Source organism: Equus przewalskii, chromosome 15 (genome assembly GCF_037783145.1).
Source record: "Equus przewalskii isolate Varuska chromosome 15, EquPr2, whole genome shotgun sequence".
In the NCBI taxonomy this organism is placed as follows: Eukaryota; Metazoa; Chordata; class Mammalia; order Perissodactyla; family Equidae; genus Equus; species Equus przewalskii.
In genome coordinates, this window is record NC_091845.1 from 33,461,472 (window position 1) to 33,482,650 (window position 21,179).

Consider the following 21,179-nt stretch of genomic DNA (forward strand, 5'->3'; position numbering starts at 1 on the left):
TCTAATAAGCATTCAATAAATGTCAGGCATTATTGTTAGTGGTGTTATTATTGTTGTTATCTGTTGCCATGGAATATTTATAAAATAATATTAATATTATTAAAATATTAATCTATCTCATTAATTTATGTCAATATTGCCAGTTTTAAAGAATTTGGCTTGTATTTTTCAAAATTAAACTTTGGGCTCCAAATGGACTTAGAACCTGAGTATCTATTATTTTTACATATAGAGAATTATTAAATTTATGAATAGCCCCAAATAGGTCTTTTGAGACTTTGAGATATTTTTATTTATTCCTCTATTTCAGCACTTTGCTTCTGAAAATAATAACCACACCAATTAAAATAATTTTTCTTTCTTTTTTCTACCACTTGCTCTTAAATATCCCTGTTCTTATTCTAGGTTTTACTCCTGCTTGTTGTCTTACAAAATGCAGCAGATTTAAGAGTAATACACACTTCTGTGAGAAAGCAGTGGGAGTGGAGAGAAAAAAATGTTTAAATGATGGTTATGATTTTTATCAGTTGTGAAATACATGCATACTCATTGCAGAGAATTTGCAAATTATAGAGAGGAAATAATAATATCTAGCATCTACTTCACCATGTATGTATGTATGTGTGTTTCTCTAGGGAAAAAAGCAAAAAGTATGCTTACTTCTGCCAACTTTCCATCTGTGAGTTGACATTGAGATTATGACTAAAAATTTGAACCAAGGAGTGGAGACATGAGAAGGAGAATGTCCATTGGATGTGAATGTAACCCTTTCCTTTCACGGACTGCCACGAGATGCAGCATGGCTTTCCCTGCACAGCCCTGCTTTCTGGTTTCTTTTTTTCAGTGCTTCCCTCTCAGAGAGTTGAGCTGAGAGGCAGCAAGCCCAGTAGTAGGGTGGCCTGTAGACGATGACCAAATCATGCTGGGAGTGAAGACCAGAGGCACAGATATGAGTGAACTCATGAAGTTTGGGGGAAATTTATTGTTTTGGCTTAAACATTTCCTCCCCATCCTGTCATTTAACAGTGGGAGATAGTTCAAACCACTTCTACAACTGAAAATACCATGAAATTTGTAAACTCCACCCCTCGCCATGGACTCTGTCCAGGTGAATAAAACATGTATATGGTTTTCAGCAAGCAAGTCGTGACCTTTATTAGCCCACAGTTGTTTGAGAGACCATCAATCCTTGAGTTAGTTTTAACTTTTAATGGTTAGTTACTTTTAAGAGTTCCAGAAGTGGTCATGGCAGAAGGATGTTTGAGGAGAGAAATGGAGTAAGATAGAAAGAGTGCAGGCTGAAGACTAAAGCAGACTCTGGCAAATCTCTAGCCTGCCCTTGCTAGCTGCATGGCCTTGGGGAGTGACTTATGTCACTCAACCGTACCTTCCTCTTCTGTAAAATGGGGGCAACACCACAAACTTACTGGGTGATTCAGTGGGTTAAATGAAATAATAATGTAAAGTGCTCAAAAAAGTAGCTAATAATTATACTCATTATTGAGGCAGTATAACCATGATGATGATAATAATAAATTTTATATATAACTTGACTAATGGGGAAAAATGGATTCCAAGAAATACAAATAAAAATGAATTCTTAGAATGTCATAAAGATGTATCATGAATGTTCTTATTGGATTGACCCGTAACATTTATTGCTCATACTTCATATCTTTATTTCAATTGCTTATTTTTCTTCTCTTACTTTTGGATTTCTTATTTAAGCCTGGGAATGGTTGAGCAGGTCTATCAAGACACAGCTATTGCTAAGCGTTTAGTCCTGAGTGCCTGTCTTGTGCTTTGTGGGATCCCTTAGGCTTTGTGAACTGATTCCAGTCGAGTGAATCATTTATCATGGAACTTGTTAAATTTTAGAGGCATGGGTTGATGTTGTTTAAAATTGATCGCTAGCATAGTTCATGGTCCATTGTGGCCTATTTGCATAGCTTTTCTGCAGAATTTGTATAAATATGTTACTTGTCAACATCATCACAGATATCTGAGGAGTTCATTTTTGCAATAGTTGGTTACACACATTGATAGAACAATTGTTTAATGTCATCACTGGAGTCTCTTGACTTTCATTTATGCAGTGTTGCATGGGTAAAGCTTTCAATGAGGGATTTTGAGCTCTGTGGTCCCCGAAGACTTACTAAACATTGTTTTTAGCACGTGGCACTGAGCTAGTTACTGAGGGGCAGCAAAAATTGTGCAATGTTCAAAGTATTTCCCACTTCCCAATACTGACCACTTAACTGGGAAAGTAAGAAAAGCACTCAAAAAACTATCCTGAAGATTTGATAGGAGGAGAGTTTACTTCTGGCTAGAGTAATACAAGTTGTTTAGGTTTAGAGTGAGTGTTTTTTGTCTAAATATTCACATTGGTGAAACAGCAATGACAGGGCTGGTGAAGAATGCCAACTCCAATCCATGTCTGAGCAAACCTAGAAAGATAAGTAAAAATATCATCCCACCCCCAACTCCACACGGATAAGGAAGTAGGGAGAACTCAAGTGTATGTGAAATGATAGGTTTTCCAAAAAAGAAGAGAAACATTAGATTTAAGTTGCAAAAACCTAGGTGTTCTGAAACTTACTTGGGAAATGGAAATGTAATTGTTAAACTCATTGGGTTTATTGAGGCAGTGATAGAAATGGAAATCATCAAGTGACTTTGGATCCCAGCTAGCAGAAAATGCTAGATTTGAGGCAGGGATAGTTGACTGTAGAAACTGTTGTTTTGATGATTTATAAAGACTCTAAGAGTTGTGGTAGAAGAACGTTTCAGAAATTCTTATGAAATGCTGCATAAGAAGGGGAGTGGAACCCTTTGGGAACCAAACTTGAAATTGCAGCTAGATATTGTTACTTCCTGCTGTTTGTAATGAATATGCAGAAAGCTTTTAAAAGCGCCCCAGGGAACTTCTCTTTTATGGGGCCCTTTGGAGAGGCACCTTCAGAATGATCACTGTTTACAAAGGCGTCAGGCTTGGAGGTGATCTTTAATCTGAGTATTTCTCTTTTTTTTTGAGGAAGATTAGCCTTAATCGACTGTCAATCTTCCTCTTTTTTGCTGAGGAAGACTGGCCCTGAGCTAACATCCATGCCATCTTCCTCTACTTGATATGTGGGATGCCTGCCGTAGCATGGCTTGACAAGTGGTATGTAGGTCCGCACCTGGGATCCGAACCAGCAAACCCCAGGCTGCTGAAGCAGAACGTGCAAACTTAACCACTGCGCCACTGGGCCAGCCCCTAATCTGAGTAATTCTTTAATAGAGGTCTAAAATGTTTTCTATTGTGATTATGTGGAAGTTTACTATTTTTTAGATTTAAACAAGTTCAACTTAATCTTGAAAAAAAAGTAGCTCCTAAAATTGTTCACATATCCATCTTATCATTTGCTTATTGTTTTGCAATTTTAGTTGAAAATTATTTTTATGACCCGCTGGTGATAAAATTGACTCAGCATTTGATTCTTCTTCATTAACAGGGCATGCTCTCAAATCAGTCTCAATCTTAATATGTAATTATTTGCTCCAAAAAGATAATAAAGGTAGCTAGTAATAATTCTTATACACAGTTATTTTTAGATATGGAACCATCTTGAAATAGGTAATTTTAAATGTTTCAATGAAAATTTGACATAGAAACAATATTGTGGTATGAAAAGGGAGTGCTGCTTGCATTAATTATTAAAATGAATAAAGCATGTAGGTTGGAGGGAAAGGAAGTATTTTAAATAGCCATATGAAATGCCATGCACCTCCATTTTGATGCTGAGCAGATGGCTGGGACTGGTAGGGCCTCTTGAAAGCTTTGTGATTAAAAGACCTTGATTGCTTTTTATAAGTATGATGTCATAGTAAACCATGACATAACATTTTTGGAAAGAGGGAAGGTGAATTGCAAAAATGTAAAAGCAGAGTTTAAAATCTCAGCTTGTGCAAGGCAAGGATACCAGCCATAGTTGGGCAGAGTGGAACTCTCTCCATCTTGCAAGCCCTTTGGCATGTGTACGTGTCTCTGAGAACTGAGATTCTGGGAGACCTCCTGAGTGGTACAACTCTCCCATGTTTGAAACTCCGATTTCTGCCCCAACTCCGAAGGCTTTAAGGAATCAGACCGTGAGAGCAGAATCTAAGAGACCATGAAAAGCATAAGTTACCTTCAGGAGCACTGTGAAGCCTTTAAGCATGGAATGTACCATATGAATAATTGTTCTTCTGGTAAGGAAGGAATGATGGCAGCCCCTGTTCTGTGTGTGAGGCTTTGTTCCTAGTCTAACACATTTTTCATCTACTGATCTCAGTGCTTCTATATTAGCCACTCACTCTGTTTTCAGAGTTTGCCAAAGATGGCATTCTGCTGTCTTAGATCTCCCCCTTTATTCTGAATTTGTAACACATTTTCTTATTAACCTCTGACGGATTACAAACCTCGTAACCCAAACTGCATGATAATAAGCATATCACGTTCTAGACATGAGGGCCGTATCTGCAGTGAAAAAGAAGCTGTTTTCCTTGGCAGAGGAGTCTTTTCAGGGTGTTGGTTGTGTCACAGACGTAAGAGGTGGAAGAACTTTCAGATGAGATGAAGTGTGCCTGATGTCCACATGGACTTCACAGAAAGCATGTGATGTAATTCCGCCCAGCTTTTCTTCTGGCCGTCACGGAGACAGACGTTCCCCAGCCTCAGTTCTCATGTATGTTCGATTGCATCACTTTCCATTTTTATTGAGTTTATGGCTATAAAAGAAGCAAGAGGCATATTTTTATGGAAGAATATGATTTTTTATACTGTAACTATATTCCCCTTAGAAAAGCCTCTGCTGGTTATTGTCTGCAAAAAATATTTATTTAAAATTTACCTTATGGTGTTGATAGTCTGAAAGCTATTTAAAGCAACTGCCTATTTAATATTTATAGAATGAAATAGTTTTATGGCTATCAATCTATTTTTTGAATAAAGTAAATATACATAGAAACTGCCATGTCCTTCCTTCCTATTAAGTACTATTCTGTTGGTCAAGTTAATTTCATTCAAATTCCTCTCTCAGTGCCCCAATCCCACAGTAGATTTCTACTCTGATATTTGTAGAAGTTAGCACAAATCAGTTTTTTTAACTATAAACATCATCTCTGCTTAGACATGTAGAGTTGAAAGTTTTTTAGCTTTATTTTCAGATGAATCAGTTTCATATGTGGAATCAAGTATATAGTGTGCTGTCAGCTACAACTGCATGTGATTTGGGGTTGTACCCCTTGAGAAGAGTGTTGACCATGCTGATCACAACAGATTGAATTTCTTTTATAATTTTAGGTAATCCTAATCCTGATTTTCCCTCTTTTTATTTATACCCTGTTCTTGTTGTATGAGAGAGAAAAGGGGGTGGGTACTTACTTTTATTCCAGGTAAAAATGATCATAGACTCATGATTCATTATAAAGAAATAATATATTTCATGGATTACATATACATGAGCAGTACCACTGCTGCTCACACAGACCCAGGGCACGTTGATAATCAGTCACGATTCTTTCCCAGTGAACCTTTAAGCATACTCAGAATCCTCTCAAGCCTACCTTCTGGCCAGCCACTCCTACACCTTTAGATTTGGCAAGCAAGATGAAACCTATTTGTCCCGTGATCTAGTCTGACTTCTCCCTGCAAATGGGGTTCCATATCAATTGTTCTAGTAAATTGTGCAACCTGAACACTTCTGAAGGTGGGGGGGGGGGGGGGGGGTGGATCTCACTTCTTTTTAAGCATCCCACTGTGTTCATGCTCAGCAGTTGTTGTCAGTAGCTTGGTTCTTGTGTATGCCACTTTCAGTTGCTGAAAACAACCAAAAATGCTGGATGAAATGCATTTTGAAAACATACATTTTAACACGTTCCTATGAACTGTGAAGTTAGAAAGAATCTCAAGGGCCCAAACTAAGCCAGAGCTGGAGTAATAAGTAGAGCGCTGGTTCTTTCTTCTTGTTGGCATTTGCTAGACAGTGAACTTGAGCTTTAGTTTTCACAGTTGTGCGGACATTGAAGGAAAGAGACAGAAGACTGAGCTTGCTCAAGGTGAGTCCAATAGAAACTCCACTACTGCTACCACATAAAGCTGGGATCCCAGACAGCTACACTCTCAGTGGAAGGGTAAACCAAAAATAACCTCCCCACTCTACTTTCCTCCCACCTAGACTAGGGGACTCCAGGGAAATTGATCTATTTTAAAACTTTCAGCCAAGGGAAAGGTGAAAAAACTAGCTTTGAGAATCCATAACCACAGCTGGCTCTTGCACAGATGTGCAGTGTGAGGTGGTCCAAAAACTTCAAGTAGAGAATGTAGTTTAAAGGGGTTCTTGGTTGGTAGTGCCCCAGGCATTGGCAGAGACAAACCCTCTGAAGGACCATGTGTTCAACTTAGACCTCAGAGTATTTCTCCAGATAGAGTTCCAAAAAACATGAACACACAGTAAAGATTTTTGTAAAAATCACAAAACCTGAAGAAAACAAGCCACCATAAGTGATAGTTGTTAAAAAGAACAAACAGCAGAACCAGAAGGCAAGAACTTCAGAAGTTGGAATTTTAAGACAAACACTATGAAATAAGTATGTTTAATATGTTTAAATAAATAAAAGAAGGGATTGAAAATATGAATAGAGGGCAAGAGATTATAAAAATACCAAGCAAATTTAAAGAGAACCAAATAAAATGTCTAGAGATGGGAAAATATAAAAACAGAATTTAAAAGTTCAATGAATAGGTTTACCTGCAAAGTGGTCATAGCAGAAGAGAAATTTAGTAAACTGAAAAACAGAGCAGAAGAAATTAAATAGAAGATGAAAAGATGGAATACTTGAAAGACAAGTTAAGATACAAAGAAGATAGAATAAGGAGGTCTAGCATAAATTTCATCAGAGTTCCAGAGGAAAAGAGAGATGTGGTAGGGACAGAGAATGTATACTGAAGAGAAATGAAAACATATGTCCATGCAGACTTGCACATGAATATTCTTAGCAGCATTATTTGTAATAGCCAAAACATGGAAACAACCTACGTGTCCATCAGTTGGTGAATAGATAGACAAAATGTGGCATATTCATACAGTGGTATATTATTCACCAATAAAAAATGAAGTACTAATAACATACTACAACATGGATGAACCTTGAAACATTGTGCTGTGTGAAGGAAGCCAGTCACAAAGTACATATGCTGTAAGATTCTATTTATGTGAAATTGCCAGAATAGGCCAATCCATATAGACAGAAAGTAGATTATTGGTTGCCTAGGACTGGATGTAGAGGGTGGAGAATGGAGTGTGACTTCTAATGGTTACAAGGTTTCATTTTGAGATGATGAAAATGTTCTAAAATTTGATTATGATAATGGTTGCACAATTCTGTGAATATACTAAAAACCATCAACTATACACTTTAAGCAGGTTAATTGTGTGGCATGTAAATTATATTTCAATAAAGCTGTTAAAAAAGGGCAGCTAATGGAAAAGAGTCCCATTACCTTTAAAGGAATGAATTTGGAGTGATAGCTTGACTTCTTAATAGCTTTTATTAGCCAGAAGATAGTGGAATAATATCCTCAGTGTGTTGAGAGAAAACATCATTTAACCTAGAAAATTACTTTTAATCCTCAGCAACAATGTTGGAGAAAAAAGAATGAAGTTGAGATAGTTTTAGACAAAAATTGGGTTTGCCATCAATGAAACCTCACTAAAGGAAATTTTAAAGATTTTATTTTTTTCCTTTTTCTCCCCAAAGCCCCCTGGTACACAGTTGTATGTTCTTCATTGTGGGTCCTTCTAGTTGTGGCATGTGGGACACTGCCTCAGCGTGGTTTGATGAGCAGTGCCATGTCCGCGCCCAGGATTCGAACCAACGAAACACTGGGCCGCCTGCCGCGGAGCACGCGAACTTAACCACTCGGCCACGGGGCCAGCCCCAGGAAATTGTAAATTATGCATTTCAGGCAAAAGGAGACTCCTAACGGAATATCTGAGATGCAAAAATGAATAATAAAAATAGTGACAAATGTAGGGGTAAATATAAACAAACATGGACTGTAAAAAAATAGTTATGAGTTAAAAATAAAACAGGAAAGAACTAAAATACGTGACGATAATAATGTGTATGTCAGGAGAGTGGTAATTGGACTTAAAGTGTCTTAAGATCCTTATATTATTCTGAAAGAAGATAGACATATAGATTGACTTTAGGCTTAGATAAGTCAAAAGTGTAAGCATGTTATAATTTCTAGGGTAATGTTAGAAATAAATAAATATGTAAAATAAATATATAAAAGTATAACTTTTAAATGAGTAGAGGCAAAAAAAATGAGAAAAAAGTTATTCAAAACAAAGCAAGAAAGAAAAGAGAAGAAATAGAAATGGTAGTATATATTAGCACGCACAAAGTAAGATGGTTGAAATAAAATCACATATCTGTAATGATAATAAATGCTTCATTTAATTTTATCAGACAGGGTAAAAGAATGTGGGTATATGCTATATACAAGAGACATCTACAACATAAGATTAAAGACACATTGAAAGTGAAAAAAGACACACTAGCCAAATGCTAACCATAAGAAGGCTGTTGCAGACTTTAAGGCAAAGAAACATTTTAGAGCTAAAAAATTGGCTGAACTACAAGGAGAAATTATTTCACCATTATAGTGGATAGTTTTAACTCACCCTTAAGTAATCAACAGAGGAGGCAAATTAAAAGATCGAAATATAGAAGACTTAAATTACCCAATTAAAAGTTTTTGAATGCAGATTTTTAGAATATTGCGCCCCAAAATTGTTGGATACGTATTTTTTTCAAGCACACAGTATACAAAGTACATTTGTGATAACTGACCACATTCTGTGTCGTAAAGCAGGATACACCAAATTACAAGTGACCAGTACCAAGCAGACCATGTTCTCTATTCACAAAGCAAGTGAGAAATAAAAACACAAAGAAAACTAGGAAACATCCATGTATTTGGAGATTAAGAAACGTACTTCTAAGTTATTCATGAGTCAAAGAACAGATAATAATGGAGATTAGAAAATATGTAGGACTGAACAATATGTCAAGACTACGTATCAAACTAGTGTGATCAAGCTAAAATGATACTGAAGGGAAATTTATAGTCTTAAGGCTTATATGTGGAAAGAAAAAAGGCTGAAAATTAGTAAGATAAATGTCAACTTAAAAAGTTCGGAAAAGAAAACAGAATAAATCCAAAGAAAGTAGTAGGAAGGAAACAATTTCAAAATAAGAGCAGAAATTAATGAAATAGAAAATAAAAACATTAGATGATAAACACAGACAAATTGGCTCTTTGAAGAGATTATTTAACATGATGTTGCCTCTGCTGAGATTCCTCAAGAAAAAGAGAGTAAAAATAAAGAATATTGGGAATAAAAAAGAAGGCATAATCATAGATGCTATAGATATCAAAAGATAAATGGGTCTTATGAAAATTTCATGCTGATAAAGGTGAAAATTTAGATGAAATGAAAAATTCTTAGGGGATAAAAAGCTTCTCAAAATTGACTCAAATAGTTAGAAACACGAATATTCTTAGAACCATTAAAGATGGATGAAGTAAGTAATGGTCTTCGGAAAAAGAAAGTATCAGCTCTAGATTGTTTTGCTGTTGATTTCTAATGAACATTAATGGAAAAAAGTTTTCAATTTTACACAGACCATTTCAGAACACATTAAAAGAAGAAACACTCCCTAATCTATTTGGAAGGCTAAATTGTTGCTAAGACCTGACAAGGACAGCGTAAGATAGGAAAATTACAAACCAATTTTCCCTGTAAACATAGATGAAAGATCCTGATAAAATATTAGCAAGCTGAATCCACTAAAATATAAAAAATATAATACATCATGACTTAGTGGAGTTTTTCATAGTAATGCAAGCAGAGATTAATATTTTAAAAATCCATTAATGTAATTCATTACAATAATATATTAAAGGTGAAAAGTGTGATATATCATGAGATGCAGAAGAATTGTTTGGTAATATTAAACATTCCTTAATGATTAAAGAAAAAACCTCTTGGCAAGTTGTAATAAAAGGGAACTTTCTGAAACTTAAGAGTGCCTATAAAAAGCTAAAGCAAACATCAAACTTAACGATGAAACATTGACATTCTTCCCTTTAGGACCAGAACAGGACAAAGAAGCCACAATTTCCACCAGGCCCCCCTGTCTTTCTGCATGGCCTGTGGCTGGTCTGGACTTCTTCACAGCATGGTGGTCACAGGGTGGTTGGACTTCTAATGTGGTGGCCGGCTTCCAGGGGGAGGAAGCTGCAGCCGCCAGTCCTACAGGCTAGGGTGGGAACAGGCGTCCTGACGCTTTTGCTGCGTTTAGCTGGTTGAAGCAAGTCATAGTCCAGCCCAGGTTGGAGAGGAGGGTAGAGAGACTCCACCCCTAGTTGTGGGAGTGGCATGTGTGTACAGGTAGGAAGAAACTGGTAAGAGTCGTCTTTGGAGATCATCTACCACAACTCCTATCAGCCTGGCAAAAATGTAAAAGCCTGATGACATAAGATATTGGCAAAGATGTGGAGTAATTGGCACATTATATACAGCTTGTGACTGTGAAAATTAATATAACTGCTTTGGAAAACATTTTGGTGTTATCTAGTAAAGTTGAAGATGTGCGTACTATGTGGTCCAGCAATTTAACTCCTATATTATTTTTGCTGTGTGTACCAGGTGATATGTGTAAGATGTTCAAAACAGCACTTTTTGTCATAGCAAAAAACCTGGAAACAAACCCAAATGTCTGTAAACAGCAGAATGGACAAATAAATTGTGGTGAAGTCTTACAATGGAATCCTGTACTTCGTTGAAAATGAATGAATTGCATGTACAATAACATAATTTAATCTGCAGGATGTAAGATTGAGTAGAAAAAACCAAAATGCTAAAAAAGATTACATAGCACAGGGGCCAGCCCTGTGGCTTAGTGGTTAAGTTTGTGTGCTCTACTTTGGTGGCCCGGGGTTTGCAGGTTTGGATCCCAGGTGTGGACGTAGCACCTCTTGTCAAGCCATGCTGTGGTGGCATCCTACATAAAATAGAGGAAGATTGGCACAGATGTTAGTTCAGCAACAATCTTCCTCAAGCAAAAAGGAATATTGGCAACAGATGTTAGCTCAGGGCTAACATGAAAGAGAAAAAGAATATATAGAGCACAAAGTTAAAAACTGTGCAAAACTAAATGGTGTACTTCTTTTACAGATGCAAAAAAAAAATTTGGTAAACTTAAAAGAGAAGCAAGGAAATGACAAACACAAAATTCAGGGTGATAATTATTTCCAAAGGGGAAGAGAAGGAGATAGAAATGGGTTGAACTGGGTTAGAACAGGATGATTCTAATGATGTTTTTTGGTGAATTGAATGATGGATGTTTCTTGTATGATTTTTCCTTATACTTTTTATGTATTTTATGTTCCTTTGTGTCATCTTAATATTTAATGTAAGTAAAAAAATAAAAACCCCTAATGCTGCTTTTTTTTTTTTTTTGAGGATTCTCTTTTGTCAAATGATGCCCTTGAATGATCATTTCCACTGTAGAGTGGCAGAAAGGGTCCAGGTTATGTCTTGGGTTAGTTACCTTTATTAGCTCCCTGTTGACCCTTCTGAGGACCATGGTGAATAGATTTTGTGGTTTCAAGGGTGAGTAGTAGGTTTGGCCAGCCATCTTTTTAAGCAAACTCGTGGCCTGCCTTGTTGGATTAATGATCATTGGCTATTGAAAATTAAGAGAAATTAGCAGTTCCCAAATGTAAATAGTAAGAGCTGCGGCTTCTAATTTCTTGCAATTTTGTTGTTGTTTCACAGATTGATCAGCTGAAGCAGGAACTTTCAAAGAAGGAGTCAGAACTTCTTGCCTTACAAACAAAGCTTGAAACCCTTAGCAATCAAAATTCAGATTGCAAGCAACACATTGAAGTGCTTAAAGAGTCGCTTACTGCCAAAGAACAGAGAGCTGCCATCCTTCAGACTGAGGTAAGGCACTGTTTCAGAATTCCGGGCAGCAGACGTTGAGTTCGTAGAAAATGTCCTACCTGAACAGCTCTCTTTAGAAGATCCGTTATCCAGACTTTTGGGGCCAGATGTATCTTGGGTCAGATATTTTGGGGATTTTGGAAAGGTAAGACCCATTGCATGTATCATAGATTGTATAACACTTCCGGTGAGGTTGCAGCAACACCTCATAAGCAAACACATGGATATTTCTGCAGGAAAAAAATTTTTCACATTAAATTAAGATAAATAAAGACCATCTAAGTAGCCACCTGTCAGTCCATGTCAGGTTGTATCAACAAAGGAGTTTGCTTCACCCTTGGAATTCTTTTTCATTTTTCAGAGTTTTTGGGATTTGGGAATCACAGATAAATGATTAGATCTGGAATGGTTTCATTTTATCAAAAATCATAGAAAAGTCAAATGTCATCTACCTTACTTTGCTGTGTGTCTGTATAGACCCCCTCCTGGCACCTGAGGTTTCAAGAGTTTCTTACTTTCTAAGGCATATATCCTCAATTTTCAAGATTCTTTTACCATTGAAGAAAGTTGGTATTGTGCGAGTTTCTTAAAGAAAATGTTGGTTTGTTATTTCTTATTCATACTTAGAAGAAAAATAAATATATGTTACTATCCTATTTCCTTGGTTCCCCTCATTGGATTATAACTTTGGGTCTGCTAAGAAATGCAAAACACAAGCTGGTTATTATGTAAATAAAACAGTTGCCAGAAAATAAATTATTACATGTGGGCAATAGCAAAGAATGCGGTGAATCTCCCTGATTTTTGTGTTGAGGCAGTATATGATGTATACCCCTTTAAGAGAAGGCTATCTAATCGAGTTGCATGTCCTCTCTTGTGCTCTTTGAGCCATGTCTTTGCATGTATATATTTTTGAGTCTCTGGGGAGGTTTGGATTTTCCTTAGGAGTTAATAGGGCTGTTGAGTAGGTCTGTGCTCTCAGTTAAGGCGCAGGACAGTGTCTGGAGGAGAAAGAAAGCAGGTTCCAGATTGGATAGGTCTTGGCATGGACCTGACCTTGCCCCTACGCGTTTGACATTGGCTAATAGGCAGTTATGTGATTGTGTCAAACCAAAAAGATTGTTTTGGCCTCAATGATGTGGATTTTTCACATTTAGGAAATATTTTTAGTTGTGTATAGTTCCATTTTGAAAGCATGGCTATTTTATTTTTTAAGGCAAAAATTTAAACTATGCCATGATTGGAAGGTGGCTTGTATCTCCTTTGAGGAGGCAGCCGTGAATAGTATCTAGAATCTGTGCCAATACTGTAGCCACCATCACATGTGGCTATTCAAATTTAAATTAATTAAAATTCAGTAAAATTTAAAAAGTTGTTTCTTAGTTACACTAGCCACATTTCAAGTGCGGCTAGTCACTAGTATATGGGACAGCACAGCTATAGAACATTTCTCCCATCTAGCAATTGTCTAGGATAGGAGTCAAAAACTGTGGCTTGCAGGAAAAATCCTTCCCTCCGCCTGTTTTTGTAAATAAAGTTTTATTAAAACAGACACCCTTTTTCATCTGTGTGTTGTCTTTGGCTGCTTTTGAGCTACAGCAGCAGAGTTTAGCACCAGCAGCGACCGTAAGGCCTGCAAAGCTGAAAATATTTACTCCTTGGCCCTTTACAGAAAAAGCTGGCCAACCCATGGCTTTGGGATCTTGTGGGAAGAGGGTTGAGTGGGAATTGGAATGCCTGGCTTGTTCTCTCTCTAGCTGTCTTATTACTCTGAAGAGGGCCAGATAGTTTGCCGACCTCCATTCTAGAGCATGAGTTTTTCTTCACAGTGGTTATTCACAAAGCAATTGATTGTACCCACAGTTGTCTTAAGTTGGCAATAATACCAGCGTTACTAATAGAGTTAGCGTAATTGTGTTTCTGTGTATCGGGTAGAAGGAAATTTGAGAAGTGAGGCAGTCAGGCTTCTTGGCGATTCCTCTCTAGAAGGAAAGAATGAGAAAAGTCAGCTCAGAAAGGCTGACCACCTTCCTCTCACTACAATGCACTGATGAGTGCTGTATTCCCTAGTCCCTTTCCCTTCTCTTATTCTCTCTCCTGTTTTACCTGTCTCAAGTTAATGTAGTCCAAATTAGACCTATACATATTTCATGAAAAAGACAGTGATGACGTTATGTGGATAGCTTCTGACCCACGTTCAATAATTAAAATGACCCAATAAAGAAATGGTGCTTTGAAGTAGAACAATTTATTCTCCATGTGCAGAGAAAGTGAGAGGATTTTCTAGTTTTCTTCTTTGAAGTTGGAAGTGTGAGCTTAATGATTTTATCACTTGGAAACATCTGAGGAATTTTCTTTTGCTTTTTTTCCTTCTTTTAACATCTTAGTAAATAGAAATGGAGAAAGTTGCCTAATGATGTCCGTCTCTTAGATGGAGTGATTTAGGTTGAAATTAGCTCTAATTTTTGGATCATAGGCAAAAGGTTTTTGGCAGAAGGGTAAAATACATTAAAGTGATTTTCCCGCTTCTTGGAGAAACAGAGGGAAATAAGTCTCCCTGCCTCATGTGCAGTGAGTTAGTGGACAAGCATTCCGTAGAGGAGCTATGCCATGTTTCCTTGGGCCCTGCAGCGAAAGACCTGAGTTTGAGTTCACATGAAAGTTATGGTGCTCATCCTTGGAGGAGGTTACATGTAATATCTCCTTCCAGGTAGATTCTTGAGTGATTCCTGAAAGCTCTTGCCAAAACAGAAGAGGGCTCTCTCCAGAATAGGAAGAGCCCTGCTAGTGTCTCTGGAAAATCTGTGCCATCAACTGGCTTTGGCTAATCTTAGAATATAGTAGAAATGACAGATGTCACTGGCCTAACAGTTCGTCTCTGCAAGAAAGGCTTTTGCTCCCAGAGAATGTGCATTTGGGAGGTGGTAGCATGAAGGGTGGTTCGAAGGGTGGGAGGCAACTTGTCTGGGTTTGCGGCTATGTGGCTTGGCTCCTGGCTTGGTTTGTTTTTACTTGTACAAATGCCCAGACGTTCTTTGACGTGTGTGCAATAAATCAATGGAATAATAATTACACACACACAGAGATACACCACATAGCTCTTAACATAACATTTTACTTTTTAAAATAGCTTCAAAGGACCCCAATGCCAAGTTTCTTATTTTGCTACTTCCCTTGATGTTTCCTATGTACCAACTTAACCCCATCTCCCAACACATTAACTCCATGGCAGTAGAGATAATAACTGGCTTTCTTTGGCACCTTGATTTTTCTGGATTTCAGTGAATAATTGCCAGAACATTTCAGAAATTAGGAATAAGAAAGGCCTGGCTGTCACCCTATGATGTGAAATAAAATGTTGTACGAAGAACACAGCATTTAGAAGTGGGAGATGTGTGGACGTGCATCAGCCTCCCCATTCAATAACCATGACTTGAACAAGACTTGAACTTCTCTGCACCTCCATGTCTTGATCTATAAAATGGCCATAATTGTGCCAGCCTGATGCATCATTTATATGGAAAGTGCTTTGACTCTAGTAAAGGGTTTAGCTATAAATTGTGTTGATTATTATCGTTGCTGTTATTATTACTGTTGTATATCAGGGATGTTTGGGGAATTCTCTACTTCACGTCTCATCTTTTCATCCATTCTGTGTATTCTATCTCTGTGAGTCTCCTTTGAATTTTTGGTGTCTGTATTTACTGAGGTCAGACTTTTATATTTCAATTGAGTCGCTTTTTTCTGTCTCAGAATAATACAGAGAAATGAAAATACTATGAAAGTATCGCTTATTTTGTTCTATCCCCAGATTAAGAGATTTCTTTCTGTTTTCTGGCAGTTTTCCCCAGCCTGGCATGGTTTCTAAACTGCCGGGCATGACACTCTTTGGCATGCTTTCTGAAAGGTGTGTTAAATGTCAGTTGTCTATGATGATTGCTTTTATACTCCTTTCTGTTCCGAACAGGTCAGGGAAGAGTTCTACTTGTCTAAGAGTAAACACTTGAGAAGCTGTTAATTAACAGAGAGTGTAGGGGTTTTGTGTTCACGAAGGTGAAAGGCAGCACATGCAGGTTAGGTTAGTGGCAGCTGCATAGCAAGGGTCCATAACATTTTTGTTTTTGTTTTTTAAATGTTATCAATGTAGGAGAGAATCTCATGCAATCTATCGGTTCACTTTCCAGAAAAATTCACTTCTATACATATACGCTCATTCACACAGAATAATGTGTATAATTTCAGGCAGTTTATAGATGCCCTGAAGCATTTCCAAGAGTTTTACATTAAAGATCCCTGCAGTTTTCATTCCACACATTTAGATTTCATGTGTTATTTTTATTCAACACATATTTTTCAAATGACTACTATGTGCCAGATATGGTTCCTGCCCTCATCCAGCCAACATTCTGTTGGGTATATAGATATATGACAGACAACTTTGTATTCTATGTTATAGTACAATAAACGTTCAGTGATTTCATTATCACTGGTTACTAATAATTCCACACAAAATCTTAATTGGATGTCATCTTCCTTCTGTTGTTTAAAAGCAGATAGGTAAAGGAAGGAAAGAAGATAAAAAGAAAAACGTTTAGCTCCTTTGAAGACTAAAGTATGCAAGCTGTATGAAATACCCATTTATATTTTTTATAATTGAAGGCTAATATTGCTAAGGTGATTACTCTGATAATGTTAATTTTATGTTTTGGTTAAAGCTGATTCTCTTTGAGTCCACACTCAAGTAACTTGGCTGTCCTTGAGAAAGGGAATGGTTTTATGGGGTTACATACACTGTGCTGGCTCGATTATTTCAGGAGTTACTGCAGCCACTTAGAAATGCTCCGCTCGGCTGCCCTTCAGATAGACCCTTCCTTTGACTTGTCTAAATGGGTGAGGTATCATTTGATAATATTTTATTGAGCATCTGTGATGTGCAAGGTGCTGGACGAGGTGGGACCCATAATCTTAGGGGCTATTGGTCTTGGACTTTTTAATTCCGTTTTATTGCCCAAATGTCTACAGAGTGTCTTATGATTGCTATATGAGTTTCAGGAACTGTGGCTGTTTTCTGTGTGACACTTTGTTTTAAACTTGACTTACAACTTGTGAAGTTGATATTGTTGAGCCTATTTTTAAGATGAAGAAATAGAGGCTCAGAGAGGATGTGTAACTTGCTCAAGATCACATAACGGTAAGTGACAGGCCTGGGTTCCCGAGCCCTGTACTCTCAACCAGCAGTCTTGTGCTTTCCATAAGAGTCCCAGTGGATTGAGGGCTTCCTTTTCAAGGAGCTGAGATACTTTATCTCGTAGCAAAGTTTATGGCAAGTTCTATAATTCTGTTTTAACAGGTGAGTTCACTGGGGTTTCAAGAATGTTTACTAGGTACAACCCTGTACTGGCTATGAAGAGGGATTAGAATGAATAACTCTGAGACTTAAATCCTCATCGTAACATTATGGCTGTGATAACAGTAACACTGTGGCCATAATAATGAAAGATATTGCCCAAACTCTGGGGAAGCTACCATTTTTCATGAAGTCTAGAATCCTAGTATATTAAGTACAATTTATTGTATAATATTTAGTTTTTGTTGCTTTAAAGATGTTTATGATTATATGTGTACATATATTCATACCATGCATGTACACTTTGTAAAGAAAAAGTAAAAGCATGGGCAACAGTGTCTGACTGTTTTCTCTTTGTGTTGGAGACTCAGGTGATCTTTAATTTGTCTACGATACACATATTATACATTTGTAATGTAAAACATTGAATGCATCTTTAACAGAAGTGGTGATGATCACTTCTTCAGGGAGGTTGTGTAAGGTGTTGGTGGAGGAGGAGGTGTTTTCTGAGCCCGTGGCAGCATTTTTCAGTCTCTGAGTCACAGATGACTCAGTGCGATGACACAGCCAGAAAGCAAACTTGGACTGTCAGTTTTCAAGATGAATCATAAAAATGAAGCTTTTGACAATGAAAATGTTGTTGTTACATGGAGAAAAGAACAAGTTTTATGAGTCCTTTTTTCTTGGTTTATTTGCATTGAGGTGGGCCCTCTACCCCACTTCATGGTGAGGCTAGGACTCTTGGGTATAAAGGTCACTGTGATGAGGAGTCGGGAATGCTTTGTGGCTTCCAGGGACTCTGAGACTAGATGCATTCACACAGGGCTTTGCAAACTATTCCAGATACTTAAGGAACTACTCTTTCCTCTGAACTCACACGTTTTGAGCAAAGGAGTTTTTTAAATGGATGGAAATAATATTTGCCACAATATATAAGGTGGGATTTACAAAGAGTGCTCCTTTACTCCTAAACAGAAATTTCATTTTCCTTTTTACCTCCCGCTGTGGTTGACTGCTAGTAGTAAAGTCCTTTTTAATCATTTCAGTCCTGCCTTCAAAGGATAATATTTGAAATGGCCTTTTTGGGATAGATGTTTGTTTAGTGCCCTTCATAATCACGGCATTAAAAGTGAGGTGCTTTTTAAAAAAGCTAGTAGCATACGACAAAACCAACTTTTAAGACTGTCAAATTATACCAGTACCATGTCACAGTGCATTGTCTTACTTTCAAGACTTGCAAGGAATGTCTTTAAAATTAATAAATAAAGGTACTTGGTGAAAAATATACAAAATAAAATTCTGGTGTCGCTTGTATTTTTCCATTCTAACCTGTCATTGGCTTCACATTTTAAAATGTTTTTATTTGACCGGGAAAGGCATCATTTGAAATTTTTATTGATAACACTTTAACTGCAAGAAAAAGACATAAACCTGCAAAGCTATAACTATCATGGTGGCCACAATTGGGAGGTCTGCAAAATGGTTTATTACCAGTAGAAAAAAAATGTTGGGAACCACAGTCATTATAGGGGTCACCACCTCTGCTATGTGCATTTTATTTTTTTCCCTTTTCATTTTGAGGGTATGTATGATGGCAGTGCCAAACTACACACTTTCCCCTCCCCTAGTGTCTGTGGGCTTTGTTTTGATTCTCTCTTTATTAACGATGTGAAAACTTTGGGGTCACATAAAAATGAGCTAGGGTCAGGCTTTGTGGGTCCCAGAATGTGAAAAATGTCCTTATATCTAGCTAGTGAAGACATTGTTTAAAGGGACTACGTTTTACTTCCTGAGAGTTTTAGCTGTTGTGCAGATTTTAGTTATCTGGGTGAACTTTGTAAGGCAGCCTAATACTCTTGCTTTCTTAAGGTAAAACATGAAAGACCTGTGGTAGAGGAATTAACATGTCTTGTGGGTGTTGGCTGCAGTTCCATGGCAATTTCTGGCCTATCAAAGGATGGTGCAGGTAGCTACAGACATTATTTTGTTCTATAGGTCAAGAGTCTTGTACTTCTGTTGTCATTATTGTTGTTCAGGCTTTCAGAGAATGCCTTATTTAACACCTTGTTAGTATAAAATTGCTTTTGACTTCATAAACACAGGTGTTCAGTTTGAATCTTAATGAACTGTGAAATAGGTAGATGTCTGAAAGGAAATTCTATAAATTGTGAACATGGCTCTGTCAGCACACTAAACGGATTAGGGAAGTTCATTGTCTGCCCTGTAACTGAACACCAATGTGATGCATGGACATGAATTAGTCCTGAAAAGCCAATAAATGGAAAAGAAAAGTAGAGCCTAGGAGATGTTGATTGTGTGGGTTCCCCCCACCGCAAATGAAGGCTGGTGCAGAAGGGCTCGGAAATCAGAATGGCCATTCAGAGCACGGCCAAGAAGAAATACATATGAGCAGACAACACAGAATTTATAGAGTAAAACCACAAACACCTTATTTTCCATTGTACTAAAAAAATGATATTTTACAGTGCTCATTTTGTATGTAATTCTGCTTTCAATTTTTTATTGTCACTGCAGCTCGAATCTCATTATACGTGTTCCAACAAAAATCCTTTTTTAATCAAAAACTTTCCAATCCTTAGCCCATTGTCAACTTATTTTGAGCAACTTATTTTTCTAGTGAAACAAAAGAATTTCATCCTTCTTCTTGAGCTCATTGGGATGTTATTTGACCTCTGTGGCTAAACATGTAATTAAGATAACTGAATCATTTTAATTTCTACATTAAATCTCTTCATAATCTGCATCCATTGTTTTGGGGTGTAGAGATATGGAGGTAGAGGCCTTTATATTATTTTAAAGAAAAGAAGTAGATCATTAGTGCTTTTGTTTGGTTATACTTCTGTTTGAAAAAGGCATTGTCTATACTATATTAAGCTGCAACTGGAAGTGACACTATTCAATTAGCCAATCATCTCTGAGGAAGTACATGTCCACTGGTAAGTGTTTCCTGGTGAATGGTTTGCAGGAGAAAAAGAATGTATTTCTATCTTGTCTGGGGGAAGCTGACTTGCCGCTTTAAAAAGATGACAGAATTTAGGAGGAGGGAAATCCAGCAAAACTCTCCTGACCTCCGAGCTCACGTTCTTTCTTTCTTTCTTCTTTTTTTGGTATGAATTTTATGGAAAACAGAATGTAAGTAATTCCGTTGATTTTTTTTCCTTTTGGGGGACAACCCTTGGAAATAAACACTTTATCTTGCGATTACATTCTCCTGACACTGGACCCACATTTGTAGCACTTGCTTCCGTTCCTCTGGAAAAAGGCTAACATTTGCTGTGGTTCAGTTTCTTTATGTGTATATTTACTTATCAAACCAACATGTAAAGAGTGAAGTTACATTGCAGGGCTTCTGTAAGAATCTTTTATCCATTTTCATATGAACTTTATTCTTTTTTAAATTAAATACAGGTATTTATTGCATACAGACATAGACTTCCCCTCTTTTGTTTTATTAAAAAAAGAGCGAGAATACAACTTGAGGTCATAAGTTGTGTTAGATGAGGATCATTTTAACCCTAGAAGTTTGCTTTTATTGCAAGCAGTTCTGTCTTGAAGTGTGTGAAATTTATTTTCTTGCATTTATTTTTTATTTTGTTCTTTCACTTTCAAATGTCGGTGATTTCTTAAATTGTTATGCCTATAACAGAATGATGTTTGGCCTCTAAAATATGACTTGGCGGTTGTTAATTTGAAACTGGACAGATCCTAAGTTCTGTCGTTAAGATCTGGCCACGTGTGAAGGAAAAGACAAGACCCAACCCCTCATTTCC

At 37.2% G+C, this 21,179-nt stretch overlaps 1 protein-coding gene across 31 annotated transcripts in view; it reads left to right on the forward strand.

Annotated features, from left to right (window-relative positions):
* ERC2 (ELKS/RAB6-interacting/CAST family member 2) overlaps positions 1-21,179 on the forward strand; it is a 904,903-nt gene that overhangs the window by 288,150 nt on the left and 595,574 nt on the right. For all 31 annotated transcript variants that reach the window (XR_011526912.1, XR_011526913.1, XR_011526902.1 and 28 more), the window contains one exon: positions 11,874-12,041. Coding sequence is in view for 16 of the 31 variants with exons in the window: in XM_070574931.1 (XP_070431032.1) it covers positions 11,874-12,041 (168 nt within the window). In the remaining 15 variants the exon portion in view is untranslated. The remainder of the gene's footprint in view (positions 1-11,873; positions 12,042-21,179) is intronic.